Source organism: Lissotriton vulgaris, chromosome 12 (genome assembly GCF_964263255.1).
Source record: "Lissotriton vulgaris chromosome 12, aLisVul1.2, whole genome shotgun sequence".
In the NCBI taxonomy this organism is placed as follows: Eukaryota; Metazoa; Chordata; class Amphibia; order Caudata; family Salamandridae; genus Lissotriton; species Lissotriton vulgaris.
The window spans coordinates 802479449-802494649 of NC_141700.1; the positions used below are offsets into that span (position 1 = coordinate 802479449).

Below are 15201 nucleotides of genomic sequence, written 5' to 3' on the forward strand. Positions count from 1 at the left end.
CAGCTCGCTTCCTCTCCTTGTGCAATCTCTTGCTTTTCATCCATCCATTCTCTCTGCCCTCGTTCTCTTCTCCCCCTCTGGTCCCTTTCTCTCAACCTTTACTCCTCCCTTTTTATTCTCTGTTGAAACTTCCCTGGCATGCTGCAATGACCCTTAGGAGCTTGGGAAAGTAACAGAGCCACCAGGACTGGCCCAGGACTCTCAAGGGCTCCAGCCCCCTGTGGAAATGCCCGGTGAAATAAAAGGCTTGTTTGGCCAGGCATCTTCAGCTTGCCTAGATCTATCTACCACCATCGAGAACCTTAAGGTAACAATTTTGAATGCTGGAATTTCCTCCGAGGCATTCGCAAGGGCGTGCCTTCTGACTAGAATGGAATGAAGGACACTTTCCTGCTACCTGTCCTGCCTCGACTTTCGAGGAAGATCAAGACCAACTGGACACAAGTCATCTTATTCGGCCAACGTTGGGCCAGGAGTGTGTGGTGCCCACACCTTCGGAGCCTGAGAATGTGCCTTTCAGTCAGGCTATGTCTTCAGGGGGGCTCCTGTCTCAGCACCAAGGCAGGGCCCCACACCTGAGTCTCCACCACCTACAGCTCCAGGCATGGAGATGGCCGCAGTTGAATGCTTTTGACTTACGGACTGAGGTGGTTGAGGTCATCATTGTAGCCACGAGCCCTTCCACGAAGTCCATCCACACTAGGCCCTGGGACAATGATGGTGCCTGGCGCAGGCCCGAAACACTGACTCCTTGCTGGCCAAACTCCCAGATGGTATTTTGTTGGTTCTTTTGTTCTCCCTGCAAAAACTTACGGTGGGCACAGGGGAGGGCTGTTTGCCGCCTTTTGGCCTTTGTTGTGTGTCCCTGATTAACTAATATTGTATAAGTCTCCTGGTATTATGCATCTTGTTTCTCTGATATCCCAGCTCGCCCACTCGCACCCCGAAGCTGCTAATTATGCCATGTTACGACCTGGACTTGGTCTTGACGTTTCTTGCATGTTTGCACCCTTCGAGCCAATGTTACGATTCTTGACACTAACGAAACATCTTCCTTATTGCGATTACATCAACATGTCACACAGTGAACTGCTGCCACCTTACGGCACCTTCTCTCCTGATCGAGTGGCACTGAGATCCTTGGGTGGCCTTCCTACTGAAGGTTGTGACTCCATTCCACATTGTCTGATCGATTACCCTCCTGACCTTTTTGCTTTGCTTTATCCCTCAAACGAGGAGGAAAGACTTCATCAGCTTGACACTAAGATGGCTCAAAGCTCTCGCATCGACTGCACAAACGACCACTGTGCAGAGATGGTCAGCCCTTTGTTAGACTTTCTCTAACAAAGGGCAATGCAAAAGAGGACCTGTAAAGGTGGATAGTTCTCGGTATCAGAATCTGCTATGCGCTAGCCGAGAAACAACTCCTTGAAGGCCTGGAGAACCTCTTTACCAAAGCCGTCACAGCACTAATGCGAGGGATTCACAGTTGTAGCCATCTGCCAGGCTACAATGTGGACGTCTGTGCATATCTTTAGGAGGCACTGCTACCGTAACAGTTTTGGCCGATAGGAAAGTCGCTATGCCAATCAAGTTCTGCAGGAAATTTTTAAATGAGTCCACTCCCCAGGCCCCCACCATGGATGGTATTGCTATATATCATTTTATGCTTAGGAAAATGCAGTTAGAAGGATCTGTCAGAAGAAGACACCTACCTTCTGTAATGGTCTTTCTTGTGGATACTCTAACCACAGATTAATTACTGGCCCTCCCCATTCCATGGAGTGGCCTCTTTAACAAGTAAAAAGGTCCCATGTGAGAATGCGGCAAAGTGTTCTGGTTAATTGTTCGATGCTCTGTGTTTGAGGGTACTGAAGGAGATAATTGATAAAAAGGACCTTAGTGTGTGGGGAAGTTGCTTTTGTGTTTCCGCTTCATCGCTTCGTGCGCAGTATGGTGTCAACACAGAGCCGCACAACACTACCTACCAGCATATGTGAGTACTGCTACAATATCTCCAGGTCTAGACGGCCGCCGGAGGTTCTTAAGGTGGGGAGTCTGTGGTTAGATATAGTGTCTACCAGAAATGGCTTTAAGTAAGGTAAGTTACTTGTTTGTGTTTCCCCATGACTGCACATACCTGCAGTGTTTGGGCACCAGGCAATGGAATTGGGTCATCAGTCATTTTGGGTCTAAGTGAAAGCGGCCTTGTGTACAAGGCATCTCGATGAGGGTCCCCTCGTATTCTCTTTTAGACATACTTGTTACATAATATTTATATTTGATTTCTTTTCATTTCTTCTTTGTAAAATATTTTCTATGTCTCTTCATGGCACTATTTAGCCAGAATATAATCACATTTTGTTTCGGGTAAATCATTCTCATCGTGTTTGGAGCACATTATGCAATATCGACTCAACCTTCATGTCTATAAGTGAGGAGCTAACCTGAAGCTGCTTGAAGACCCCTGACGAGCTGTGATGCATGATGTTGTGGCTTCCTACCCCATGATCAGCCCAGCACCTCGCATAAGATGTGGTGTGGGAAGATGATAACCTGGCATAGCTAAGACTTGGAAATCTAGACATGTCGCACATGGTCTGTAGATTTAATCTAAACTTCACATGTCTTACAGGCAGCATCGGTGCTTCCATTTCGTCACTTGATGCTATCCAAGATCCTAACACCCTTGTTTATACCTCGCTGGGGCAGTAGAAATCATCCCTGGCTGGTGAAATGAGAGCAGGTTCGGATTTCACCTATGGTAACTGTTGCTAGGCACAGAACACGCTAATAAGTTGTATTTGGACAGATATAGAGAGCTGCACAAGTACATCTTATCTCCCCGTATCAAATAACTTTATTTATTTGAAACGATTTATAAAGCGCGAACAAGACCCTTACGGGTATCAGAGCTCGGAACAGATTTGGCGAAAGCATGAGTAGCCAAAACACAATGGTACAGAGGGTGGAGCGAAGTCAAACATTGTAAAACAAAGGGGGGAAACAGACCTGGTCATGGCTTGAGGGGTTGGCTCAACCAGAACTGTATCAGAAGTGCTCTAACTGTTACCCCTTTTGAGAATAAACATTTCCACTGGCCGCACCTAGGATGTAGAGCCTCAGAAGCGGCCTCGCATCACCTACTGAGGCCATGTCAATAAGTGACAGTTAACCTGTCCTGATCAAGTACCACCGTGATCATGGGAGAACCTTCTTGACTAGGGTATTTCTAGCTAATTTTAATTTCTGTCACTGGATCCTGTTCCTCATTTTCAAACATAGACCAGCCTGGTATTAGTGTTGCTTTCTCGCTCATAGGTTGGTTTGCTTTAGTTAAATCCGCTTATTTTCGTCAATAGACTGGTCCTCTCTTATATCAGCTGATTTATTTTTGTCAGTCGTGTTACACTCTGAGGACTGTTCGGCCGTTAGTTGCTCAGTGCAGTCCAACACTGGTAACCTCTCCACACCTCAGACTTCTGAATCACAGCATTATTAATGCTGACGTGTAAGCAGGGCACAAGTCCTAAAAAAAGAAGTGGGGGGACGCTGATGTCACGACAGGAAGTGATGTCACAAAAGGTGGCTTGCACTCAGTTGCAGTTTAGTTATCGAGCTCCATGTAAAATAAGTGGGGGGACGCCGTCCACCCGCGTGGTACCCCGACTCGAGCCCTGAGTGTAAGTCTCCCTCTGTGTCCACGTGATGGCTCATTTGGTTTCAGTTGAACAGTTCCTCATTCTTGTCCAGTGTTATTGAATGATAGCATGTATGATTGTTACCTACTCTCTCCTTTGCTGCAGTAACCCAGATCTTCGGCGGAGCGATCCTGGCTGGGAGAGGTCGGACAGCCTACTACAGTCTGGACTCCCGAGCCTTCCGCAGGCAGGATCCCTGGAGCGCAACAGAATAGGAGGTGAGTCTCACCCTGCAAGTGAGAAAGGCCTGGTTCACACTGCCCCATTGTAGCCCTTGTTGTTGACGTGCAGTGGACATTTTGTTCTGCCAGTGGTCCTGGCAAAAACTTCGACCCTACCTTCTGCTGTGCACTGCTGATTGGTCCAGCAGAGCCGATCTAATCAGTATCTCGGTTTGCTTTGCTCCTGCGTGCATCTGATGCTAGTAGTCGAGCAGCTCCTTTTGCCTGCCGAGTGACTGCCTTTTTACTAATTATTCTGTGTTGAAGAAGCTAGAACCTATTGAGAAATATCCGACTTACCAATAGACATCCAGGCGGTGCTTAAATAGCTCTGCTGTCCCTGTGGACAGTCTCTGATGGAGTCCCCCTAATCCAGAGTCTGACCTGCTATTCAAGTATTTGTATTTGATTCCATTCAGGAGACTCCACAGACTTGACCTGTATCCTTTTGTGCGCCCGATGTATGCACTGGCAGTTACACTTTGAGTTCCTGTTTAATTAACATCTTCATAAAGTATTCAGAATCCTGTTTATGTAAAGAAGCATCACTACTATTTCAACAGTTCTCCGATCGCATGAGTGGAGGCGTGAGCATACAGCGAGGCCCTGGGCAGCAGTGAGTGAATACGCAAGCTCACTACCAGGCCCTTGGCAGCAGGGAGGTAAAACGCAAGCACACCACTAGGCCCTTAGCAGCAGAGAGCGAACACACAAGCTCACCGCCAGGCCCATAGAAGCAGAGAGCAAATACACAAGCACACCACCAGGCCCTTGGCAGCAGTGAGTGAATACTCAAGCTCTCCGCCGGGCCCATAGAAGCAGAGAGCAAATACACAAGCTCACCGCCAGGCCCATAGAAGCAGAGAACAAATACACAAGCACACCACCAGGCACATAGAGGCAGAGAACAAATACACAAGCTCACCGCCAGGCCCATAGAAGCAGAGAACAAATACACAAGCTCACCGCCAGGCCCTTGGCAGCAGAGAGCGAACACACAAGCACAACGTTAGGCCCTTAGCAGCAGAGAGCGAATACACAAGCAACTCCGCCAGGCCCTTAGCAGCAGTGAGCAAATATCAAAGCACACCGCGAGGCCCTTGGCAGCAGTGAGTGAATACACAAGCACAACGCCAGGCCCATAGAAGCAGAGAGCTAATACGCAAGCACAACGTTTGGCCTTAGCAGCAGTGAGCGAATGCACAAGCACACCGCTAGTCCCTTAGCAGCAGAGAGCGAATACACAAGCACACCGCCAGGCCCCTAGCAGCAGAGAGCAAATACCAAAGCACACCGCCAGGCCCATAGAAGCAGAGAGGGAATACACAAGCACACTGCCTGGCCGTTAGCAGCAGTGACCAAATACCAAAGCACACCGCCAGGCCGTTAGCAGCAGAGAGCGAATACACAAGCACACCATCAGGCCCTTAGCAGCAGTGAGCGAATACACAAGCAGCCCGCCATGCCCCTAGCAGCAGAGAGCAAATACACAAGCACACCACCAGGCCCTTGGCAGCAGTGAGTGAATACTCAAGCTCACCGCCAGGCCCTTCGCAGCAGAGAGCGAATACACAAGCACACCGCGAGGCCCTTAGCAGCAGTGAGCAAATACCAAAGCACACCGCGAAGCCCTTGGCAGCAGTGAGTGAATACACAAGCACACCACCAGGCCCTTAGCAGCAGTGATCAAATACACAAGCACGCCACCAGGCCCTTGGCACCAGTGAGCGAATACGCAAGCACCCCGCCAGGCCTTTAGCAGCAGAGAGTGAATACACAAGCTCACTGCCAGGCCCTTATCAGCAGAGAGCGAATACCAAAGCACACCGCCAGACTCATAGACGCAGAGAGTTAATACACAAGCCCACTACCAGGCCCTTAGAAGCAGAAAGTGAATACACAATCGCACTGCCAGGCCCTTCGAAGCAGAGAGAAAATACGCAAGCACACTACCAGGCTCTTAGCAGCAGTGAGCGAACATGCAAGCACACCGCCTGGCACTGGCAGCTGTGAGCGAATGTGCAAGCCCACCACCATGCCCTTGACAGCAGAGAGCAAATACAAAAGCACACTGCCAGGCTCTTAGCAGCAGAGAGCAAATACAAAAGCACACTGTCAGGCTCTTAGCAGCAGAGAGTGAATACAAAAGCACACTGCCAGGCTCTTATCAGCAGAGAGTGAATACACAAACACACCGCCTGGCACTGGCAGCTGTGAGCGAAAACGCAAGCACCCCACCAGGCCCTTGGCAGCAGAGAGCGAATACACAAGCACACCGCTAGTCCCTTAGCAGCAGAGAGCGAATACACAAGCAACCCCGCCTGGCCCTTATCCGCAGAGAGCGAATATGCAAGCTCACCGCCAAGCCCTTGGCAGCAGGGAGCTAATACGCAAACACCCTGCCTGGCCTTTGGCAGCAGTGAGCGAATACCAAAGCACACCGCCAGGCCCATAGAAGCAGAGAGTGAATACGCAAGTACACCGCCAGGCCCTTAGCAGCAGAGATGAAATACACAAGCCACCACCATGCCCTTGGCAGCAGTGAGCGAATACGCAAGCACCTCGCTAGGCCCTTGGCAGCAGTGAGCGAATACGCAAGCACCCCGCTAGGCCCTTGGCAGCAGTGAGCGAATACGCAAGCACCCTGCTAGGCCCTTGGCAGCAGTGAGCGAATACGCAAGCACCCTGCTAGGCCCTTGGCAGCAGTGAGCGAATACCAAAGCACACCACCAGGCCCTTGAACGCAGTGAGTGAATGTGCAAGCACACCACCAGGCCCTTGGCAGCAGTGAGCGAATACACAAGCACCCTGCTAGGCCCTTGGCAGCAGTGAGCGAATACGCAAGCACTCTGCTAGGCCCTTGGCAGCAGTGAGCGAATACGCAAGCACCCTGCTAGGCCCTTGGCAGCAGTGAGCGAATACGCAAGGACCCTGCTAGGCCCTTGGCAGCAGTGAGCGAATACGCAGGGACCATGCTAGGCCCTTATCAGCAGTGAGCGAATACGCAAGCACCCTGCTAGGCCCTTGGCAGCAGTGAGCGAATACACAAGCACACCACCAGGCCCCTAGCAGCAGAGAGCGAATACGCAAGCACCCTGCTAGGCCCTTGGCAGCAGTGAGCGAATACCAAAGCACACCACCAGGCCCTTGAAAGCAGTGAGTGAATGTGCAAACACCGCACCAGGCCATTGGCAGCAGTGAGCGAATACACAAGCACCCCGCTAGGCCCTTGGCAGCAGTGAGCGAATCTGCAAGCACCCTGCTAGGCCCTTGGCAGCAGTGAGCAAATACCAAAGCACACCGTCAGGCCCTTGAAAGCAGTGAGTGAATGTGCAAGCACACCACCAGGCCATTGGCAGCAGTGAGCGTATACGCAAGCACACCACCAGGCCCTTGGAAGAACTGAGCGTATACGCAAGCACACCACCAGGCCCTTGGAAGAAGTGAGCGAATACACAAGCACACTTCCAGGCCCTTGGCAGCAGTGAGCGAATACACAAGCACACCACCAGGCCCCTAGCAGCAGAGAGCGAATACGCAAGCACCCTGCTAGGCCCTTGTCAGCAGTGAGCGAATACGCAAGCACCCCGCTAGGCCCTTGAAAGCAGTGATTGAATGTGCAAGCACCCCACCAGGCCATTGGCAGCAGTGAGCGAATACACAAGCACCCCGCTAAGCCCTTGGCAGCAGTGAGCGAATACGCAAGCACCCTGCTAGGCCCTTGGCAGCAGTGAGCGAATACGCAAGCACCCCGCTAGGCCCTTGGTAGAGTGAATACGCAAGCACACCACCAGGCCCTTGAAAGCAGTGAGTGAATGTGCAAGCACCCCACCAGGCCATTGGCAGCAGTGAGCGAATACACAAGCACCCCGCTAGGCCCTTGGCAGCAGTGAGCGAATACGCAAGCACCCTGCTAGGCCCTTGGCAGCAGTGAGCGAATACGCAAGCACCCCGCTAGGCCCTTGGTAGAGTGAATACGCAAGCACACCACCAGGCCCTTGAAAGCAGTGAGTGAATGTGCAAGCACCCCACCAGGCCATTGGCAGCAGTGAGCGAATACACAAGCACCCCGCTAGGCCCTTGGCAGCAGTGAGCGAATACGCCAGCACCCTGCTAGGCCCTTGGCAGCAGTGAGCGAATACCCCGCTAGGCCCTTGGTAGAGTGAATACACAAGCACACCGCCAGGCCCTTAGCAGCAGTGTGTGAATACACATGCATACTGCCAGGCCCTTGGCAGAAGTGAGCGAATACACAAGCACACCTCCAGGCCCTTGGCAACAGTGAGCGAATACGCAAGCGCCCCGCTAGGCCCTTGGCAGCAGTGAGTGAATACGCAAGCACCCCACTAGGCCCTTGGCAGCAGTGAGCGAATACGCAAGCACACCATCAGGCCCTTGGAAGCAGTGAGCGAATATGCAAGCACACCGCTAGGCCCTTGGCAGCAGAGAGCGAATACACAAGCACACCACCAGACCCTTAGCAGCAGAGAGTGAATACAGAAGCACACTGCCAGGCCCTCAGCAGCAGAGAGCGAATACACAAGCACCCCGCCAGACCCTTGGCAGCAGTGAGCAAATATGCAAGCTCACCTCCAAGCCCTTGGCAGCAGGGAGCTAATACGCAAGCACCCTGCCAGGCCCTTGGCAGCAGTGAGCGAATACCAAAGCACACTGCCAGGCCCTCAGCAGCAGAGAGCGAATACACAAGCACCCCGCCAGACCCTTGGCAGCAGTGAGCAAATATGCAAGCTCACCTCCAAGCCCTTGGCAGCAGGGAGCTAATACGCAAGCACCCTGCCAGGCCCTTGGCAGCAGTGAGCGAATACCAAAGCACACCGCCAGGCTCATAGAAGCAGAGAGTGAATACACATGCACACTGCCAGGCCCTTGAAAGCAGTGAGTGAATGCGCAAGCACACCACCAGGCCATTGGCAGCAGTGAGCGAATACGCAAGCACCCCGCTAGGCCTTTGGCAGCAGTGAGCTAATACCAAAGCACGCCACCAGGCCATTGGCAGCAGTGAGCGAATACGCAAGCACCCCGCTAGGCCTTGGGCAGCAGTGAGGGAATACGCAAGCACCCTGCTAGGCCCTTGGCAGCAGTGAGCGAATACCAAAGCACACCGTCAGGCCCTTGAAAAGAGTGAGTGAATGCGCAAGCACACCACCAGGCCATTGGCAGCAGTGAGCAAATATGAAGCACCCCTCTAGGCCCTTGGCAGCAGTGAGCGAATACGCAAGCACACCGCCAGACCCTTGAAAGCAGTGAGTGAATGCACAAGCACACTGCCAGGCCCTTAGCAGCAGAGAGCGAATACACAAGCACACCACCAGGCCCTTGAAAGCAGTGAGTGAATACACAAGCACACTGCCAGGCCCTTAGCAGCAGAGAGTAAATTCACAAGTACACTGCCAGGTCCTTGAAAGCAGTGAGTGAATGCGCAAGCTCACCACCAGGCCCTTAGCAGCAGAGAGTGAATACAGAAGCACACTGCCAGGCCCTCAGCAGCAGAGAGCGAATACACAAGCCCCCCACCAGGCCCTTCGAAGCAGAGAGAAAATACGCAAGCAGGCCACCAGGCCCTTGACAGCAGAGAGCGAATAAGCAAGCACGCCACCAGGCCCTTAGCAGCAGAGAGTGAATACAGAAGCACACTGCCAGGCCCTCAGCAGCAGAGAGCGAATACACAAGCCCCCCACCAGGCCCTTCGAAGCAGAGAGAAAATACGCAAGCAGGCCACCAGGCCCTTGACAGCAGAGAGCGAATAAGCAAGCACGCCACCAGGCCCTTGACAGCAGAGAGCGAATAAGCAAGCACGCCACCAGGCCCTTAGCAGCAGTGAGCGAATACGCAAGCACGCCACCAGGCCCTTGAAAGCAGTGAGCGAATACGCAAGCACACCGCCTGGCACTGGCAGCTGTGAGCGAATGTGCAAGCCCACCACCAGGCCCTTGACAGCAGAGAGCAAATACACAAGCACACTGCCATGCCCTTAGCAGCAGAGAGTGAATACAAAAGCACACTGCCAGGCTCTTATCAGCAGAGAGTGAATACACAAACACACCGACTGGCACTGGCAGCTGTGAGCGAATGTGCAAGCACCCCACCAGGCCCTTGGCAGCAGAGAGCGAATACACAAGCACACCACCAGGCCCTTAGCAGCAGAGAGCGAATACACAAGCACCCCGCCAGGCCCTTAGCAGCAGAGAGCGAATACACAAGCAACCCCGCCAGGCCCTTAGCAGCAGAGAGCGAATACACAAGCAACCCCGCCAGGCCCTTAGCAGCAGAGAGCGAATACACAAGCAACCCCGCCAGGCCCTTAGCAGCAGAGAGCGAATACACAAGCACACTGCCAGGCTCTTAGCAGCAGAGAGTGAATACACAAGCACACCGCCAGGCCCTTGAAAGCAGAGAGTGAATACACAAGTACACTGCCAGGCCCTTGAAAGCAGTGAGTGAATGCGCAAGCACACCGCCAGGCCCTTGAAAGCAGTGAGTGAATACACAAGCTCACCCCCAGGCCCTTAGCATTGAAACACGCTTTGAAGTTTACACTTGGTTTTGAGTTTTCCAACATAACTTAAACTAAAGAACAAACGTATTTAGGAAGATGTGTATTCTGTTTTATTAAACCTGCAAATGTTCACAGCGTGATGCATATAATCACATACCCCACATTAAGTCCAACTAGATAGCGGACTGCATCTCTGTTCTGCAATGCTGCTGTGCATGGTTGTGTCCCCAGTAAATGTGCACAGCTGGCACTGCCCCACAGAATGCGCAAGAGAATCCTTGATGAATCGAGTAGTCCTTTTTGAAAGTCTATGTAGGAGACCCCAGGTCTGTGCTGCACTGGATGTCCTTCCCATCTGGTTTCGGAGCTGCAAGCGAAGACAGTGGTCAGAGTTCTCACAGTCTCCAAAATCCTCCCAAGTCTGTATCACCGTTGAGCATAGGGGAACCGTCCTTATTAATCTGATCCTAATGGGAAGGGGAGAGCAGGGGGGGTCCGGCCGTCTATCAGTTCGTGCTAAGGAGGTTCAGTATTGGACCTTACACTAGTTCGTCCATTGCGGTGGCGGTCTGTATACATAGAACAAACTTAACAGGAAATAATAACACTGGTAATAATTAATGATGCTAATACATTTGAGTAATGACTTGGCTCTGTAGTTTCAGACCTTGCAGGGTCATACGGTATACTCAACTTCAGGGCATTATATTAGAGCACATTAATGACCGGCCTCTCAATGACCGTCTGTATTGGACCTTACACTAGTTCGTCCATTGCGGTGGCGGTCTGTATACCGCCACCATCACTGCTTGGCCCAAGCAGTGATGGTGGAGGTATACAGATCCACTATCAGGGCCTGACTATCCTAACGACCCGTGCAGGCGGATTGATAACGCCCCCCATAGCAATAATAATATTTCAGACTACATGCAGAATAACCAGGAGATTGATACCGGTTTCATCCAGACCCCACCTCAATCGACCGAGCAAAGGAGGAACTAGTGTAAGGTCCAATACAGACGGTCATTGAGAGGCCAGTCATTAATGTGCTCTAATATAATTTTGTCCTGATGAAGACTCCAGAATGAGGCGCAAACATCCCTTTAATCCAGCGGAGTCGAAACGTAAACTGACTACACTACTGTCTCACATTATAGGATCCAAATATATCAAGATATCCATCCTATATGTGAAGAGACATAGGGAACTATGGGTCGTATTAGACTGTAAAGGTCTTTTTCTAACGATTTTGTGATTGTGTTATTGTTACACCACCTTTACCCAGTCCCACACTTACCTCATCACCCCCATCCTACCCTAACACTTACTACTTCTTCACTGAGAGCATGTTCAAATTTTAATATGAGATAGATAACTTTGATTTACAAGAGTTACTTATGAGTCTTGGCATTTCCAAAACTGAATTGTTTGAAAAACAATTTTTTGATTCATTCTTTTGAAACAATAAAATTGCTTTGTTCATTCTCCAGAATTTTTTGTCTATTAAATATGAAATGTGATATAGCATTGTTGTGAACTTTTGAATTTTGTGTTTTTTGTAAGTTTTGTTACATTTTTGACAATGTTTAAACACTGACCCATACCTTACGTACTTGCTCTGGAAGAGGGAGGGATGAGCAGTGAGCATGTGCACTGAAATGTATAGGGCCAGGAAGAGACCTTGTGATTAGAGAATTAAATCTGAATTGTTTGTTATGTCCACAGCTACCTCTAAGATCGAAGGCTCCCCGATTCTCTCCCAGATGAGCAAGCCCGGCAAGGACGATCACCGATCCAGACCTGGCAGGCCAGCAGTAAGTCTCTCTCCTGCATCTTTCAGTATAATTTTTTTTCGGCAGCGGCTCTGTTAGGCTCAGTTGTAAGGTCAATGTAGGAGCCAACTGCATTTTTTTTTACCACATCCTTTAAAAGGAAAGGGGAGTTAACTCTGTAACACGTGATAGTGAAAGCTGCAGTCATTGGTGTTCATACACTAGAGAACCAGGCATGTGTAAAGGCTGTATCACCTTTCACCTGTAGTCTTTTTTAATTTAAAGTGATAATATCAATGTTTGTTTAAAGGGTCTGCTCCAGGCTCTCGCTTCGAGTGTCTGGACCTGGGTTATTGGCAAGCGTCTGGCCCCAGTCAAGTATTCAAAATCTGCTTCTCTGAACACTCGGGCTATATCCAGATCCGCGGGCAGCCTCTCTGGGCTCTACTCATTCAAAGTATACATATAGTGCATTCGCGACTATAAGCATTTAGTTGCTTTAAATCTGAGAACATGTGCTTGTAGAAGAATTGGCGAAGAAGAAAACAATGAAAAGAAGATCTGTACATAAAGCAGGAGAAGGCAAATGCGTGAGGTGAGGATAAGTAGATTAGGGTGAGAGTCATGCATGACGGGAAATAAGAGGGTACTCTGGGTAGTGCAGCACAGGATGCCAAAGATGTGTCTTTAGTTGCAAAAGTGATGAGGCAGAGTTGGGGTATAATGGTAACCCCTTATCTGGTGGAGCCATGATATAGCTGCAGATTCCTTACCTCTGAACTTGCGGGTGTCAGGCCGGATAAGGAAGATTTTTGATAGTAGCATCCCTGCGAGCTGATACGTGGCGTTGGTCGATTCTGCGTGGGTCGTAGGAGTTGGGTTCGTCGTTGTCACTTCCGTGTCATCTATATAGGCGCCAACCCAGCGCACTGACGTCTGTACATTGCACGACTTTCCATGCATGAAGAGCAGAGCTATGAAGTGACTAGTAGCGGTATACCAAAAGCAACTAGGTCCCAGAAGCGGAAACAGCCCGGACACTAACCACTTCGCAGTGCGGTGAGGATGGGTAGGTCGGTAAGATCATGTCTCTACCAGATAGGGCGTTACAGAAGGTAAGTAACTCGTCCATCTGATAGAGACATCTAGCAGCAGATTCCTTACCTTTGAATAGATACCCAAGCAATACCATCCCGGAGGAGGGACTACTGAAAGGTTTTAGACTAAGAAGTCGTGCAAGTAAGAGCGGTCAAAGAGGCCCTCCCTGCCGACCGGAGAATTCAGGTAGTAGTGTCTGGCAAACATGTGCAGAGATGCTCATGTGGTCGCTTGGCAGAAGTCAGTAACCGGGACACCACACTAAAGAGCAGTTATGACTGCCTTCACCCTAGTAGAATGGGCCCTAAGGCGTTCAGGAGGTTGTTTCTTCTCCAGGGTGTAATATATTAGATGTAGAGGATGACCGAGCATGAAATGGTACTCTTCTGAACTGCTCACCCCTTCTTTGCTCCAACGTACTCTACGAAGAGTTGGTTGTCCACCCAGAACTCTTGAGTATGCTCAAGGTAGAACAATAATGCTCTTTTTTGGTCTAGATGCTCCTCCTACTTGGACGGATGCTGAGGTGCATAGAAAGTGGGCAGAGTAACAGATGAAGCCAGATGGAAAGGTGTTACTAGCCTGGGCAGAAAAGATGCCCTAGTCGCAGCACTACTTTGTCCGGAAAGACGGTCAGTTAAGGAGGCTGACTTGACATTGCCTGTAGTTCGCTCATGCTCCTGCCAGAAGGTATTCCCACTAAAAAGACTGTTGTGATAGTGAGCAGCCAGAGGGAACGATTGTACAGAGGTTCAAATGGCGCACACATCGAAAAGGTGAGGTCTAAATTAAGGTCCCATAGGGGCACAATAATAGGCAAAGGGGGGAAGAGATAAGTAAGCCCCTCCAAAAATCTGATCCAGCAGCCGAAGAAAAGCAGACCGGGCTGAAAGGTAGCCCTTCAAAGTGCCCAAAGCAGAGCCCTGCTTGCCCAAGGAGAGAATGATAAGAAGAACTTCTGACAGGGAAGCAGACAAATGGTCAACAGACCGTTCTTTACAGTATTTAGAAAATGTTTACCATTGGCAGGCATATATACCGATTTCGTGGAGGGACTGCCAGAATAAACTCAGACTTCAGCAGGAAGGTCAAAAAGCTGTCAACTGTCGCCGCTCAGTCTCCACGCAATGAGGCGGAGAGTGGATCGGTTCGGGTAGAGGACCCTCCCCACTGCTGCGACAGAAGATCCTCCCAAAGAAGCAGTTTAACCGGAGGATCAATGCTCTTTTGCCGAAGTCCGGGATACCGGACTCTCCTTGCCCAGTCTAGAGCCACAAGGGTGACTTGTGCCCAGTCGCTCCAGATCTTCTTGAGTACTCTGGGCAGGAGTGGTATGGCCAGAAAGTCATATAGGAGGTCTGTGCCCCACCTGTGACAAAAAGTGGCACAGAGCGAGAGCCACCTTGGAAACTCCCAACGTGCAACACTGCTGACATTGCATGTTCTGATCTAACTACTGTTGAAAGATACCTTGCACCACCTGCAGATGGAGACTGCACTCGTGATCTACAAGGCACCGGCAGCTGAGTTAATCTATTCTGGGGTTCAGTGAACCGGCCAGATATTGAACCACCAGGAAAATGCCCTGTTGTTCCAGCCAAGTCCGGAGACACAGAGCCTCTTGACAGAGCATCCACGTCCCCACTCCGCCCTCGTTGTTGCAGTATTACATGGCTGTAGTGTTGTCCGTGAACACCTGAACTAGCCTTCCTTTGAAGGATGGTAAAACGGCTTTCAGTGCCAACCGAATCATTCACATGAAGCTCCAACAGGTTGATATGGAGCTTGGCTTCTGCCAGAGACCAGAGTCTTCTAATCGCCATCTCTTCCAGATAGCCGCTCCATCCCAGAAATGATGCTTCCGTCACTACCCTGAGATCTGGGTGGGTAAG

General features: G+C 50.6%; 1 protein-coding gene across 6 annotated transcripts in view; it reads left to right on the forward strand.

Moving 5' to 3' along the window:
• MINK1 (misshapen like kinase 1) overlaps positions 1-15201 on the forward strand; it is a 675548-nt gene that overhangs the window by 503209 nt on the left and 157138 nt on the right. For all 6 annotated transcript variants that reach the window (XM_086946234.1, XM_086946236.1, XM_086946233.1 and 3 more), the window contains 2 exons: positions 3807-3919; positions 12165-12253. In XM_086946234.1, the coding sequence (XP_086802360.1) occupies positions 3807-3919; positions 12165-12253 (202 nt within the window). The remainder of the gene's footprint in view (positions 1-3806; positions 3920-12164; positions 12254-15201) is intronic.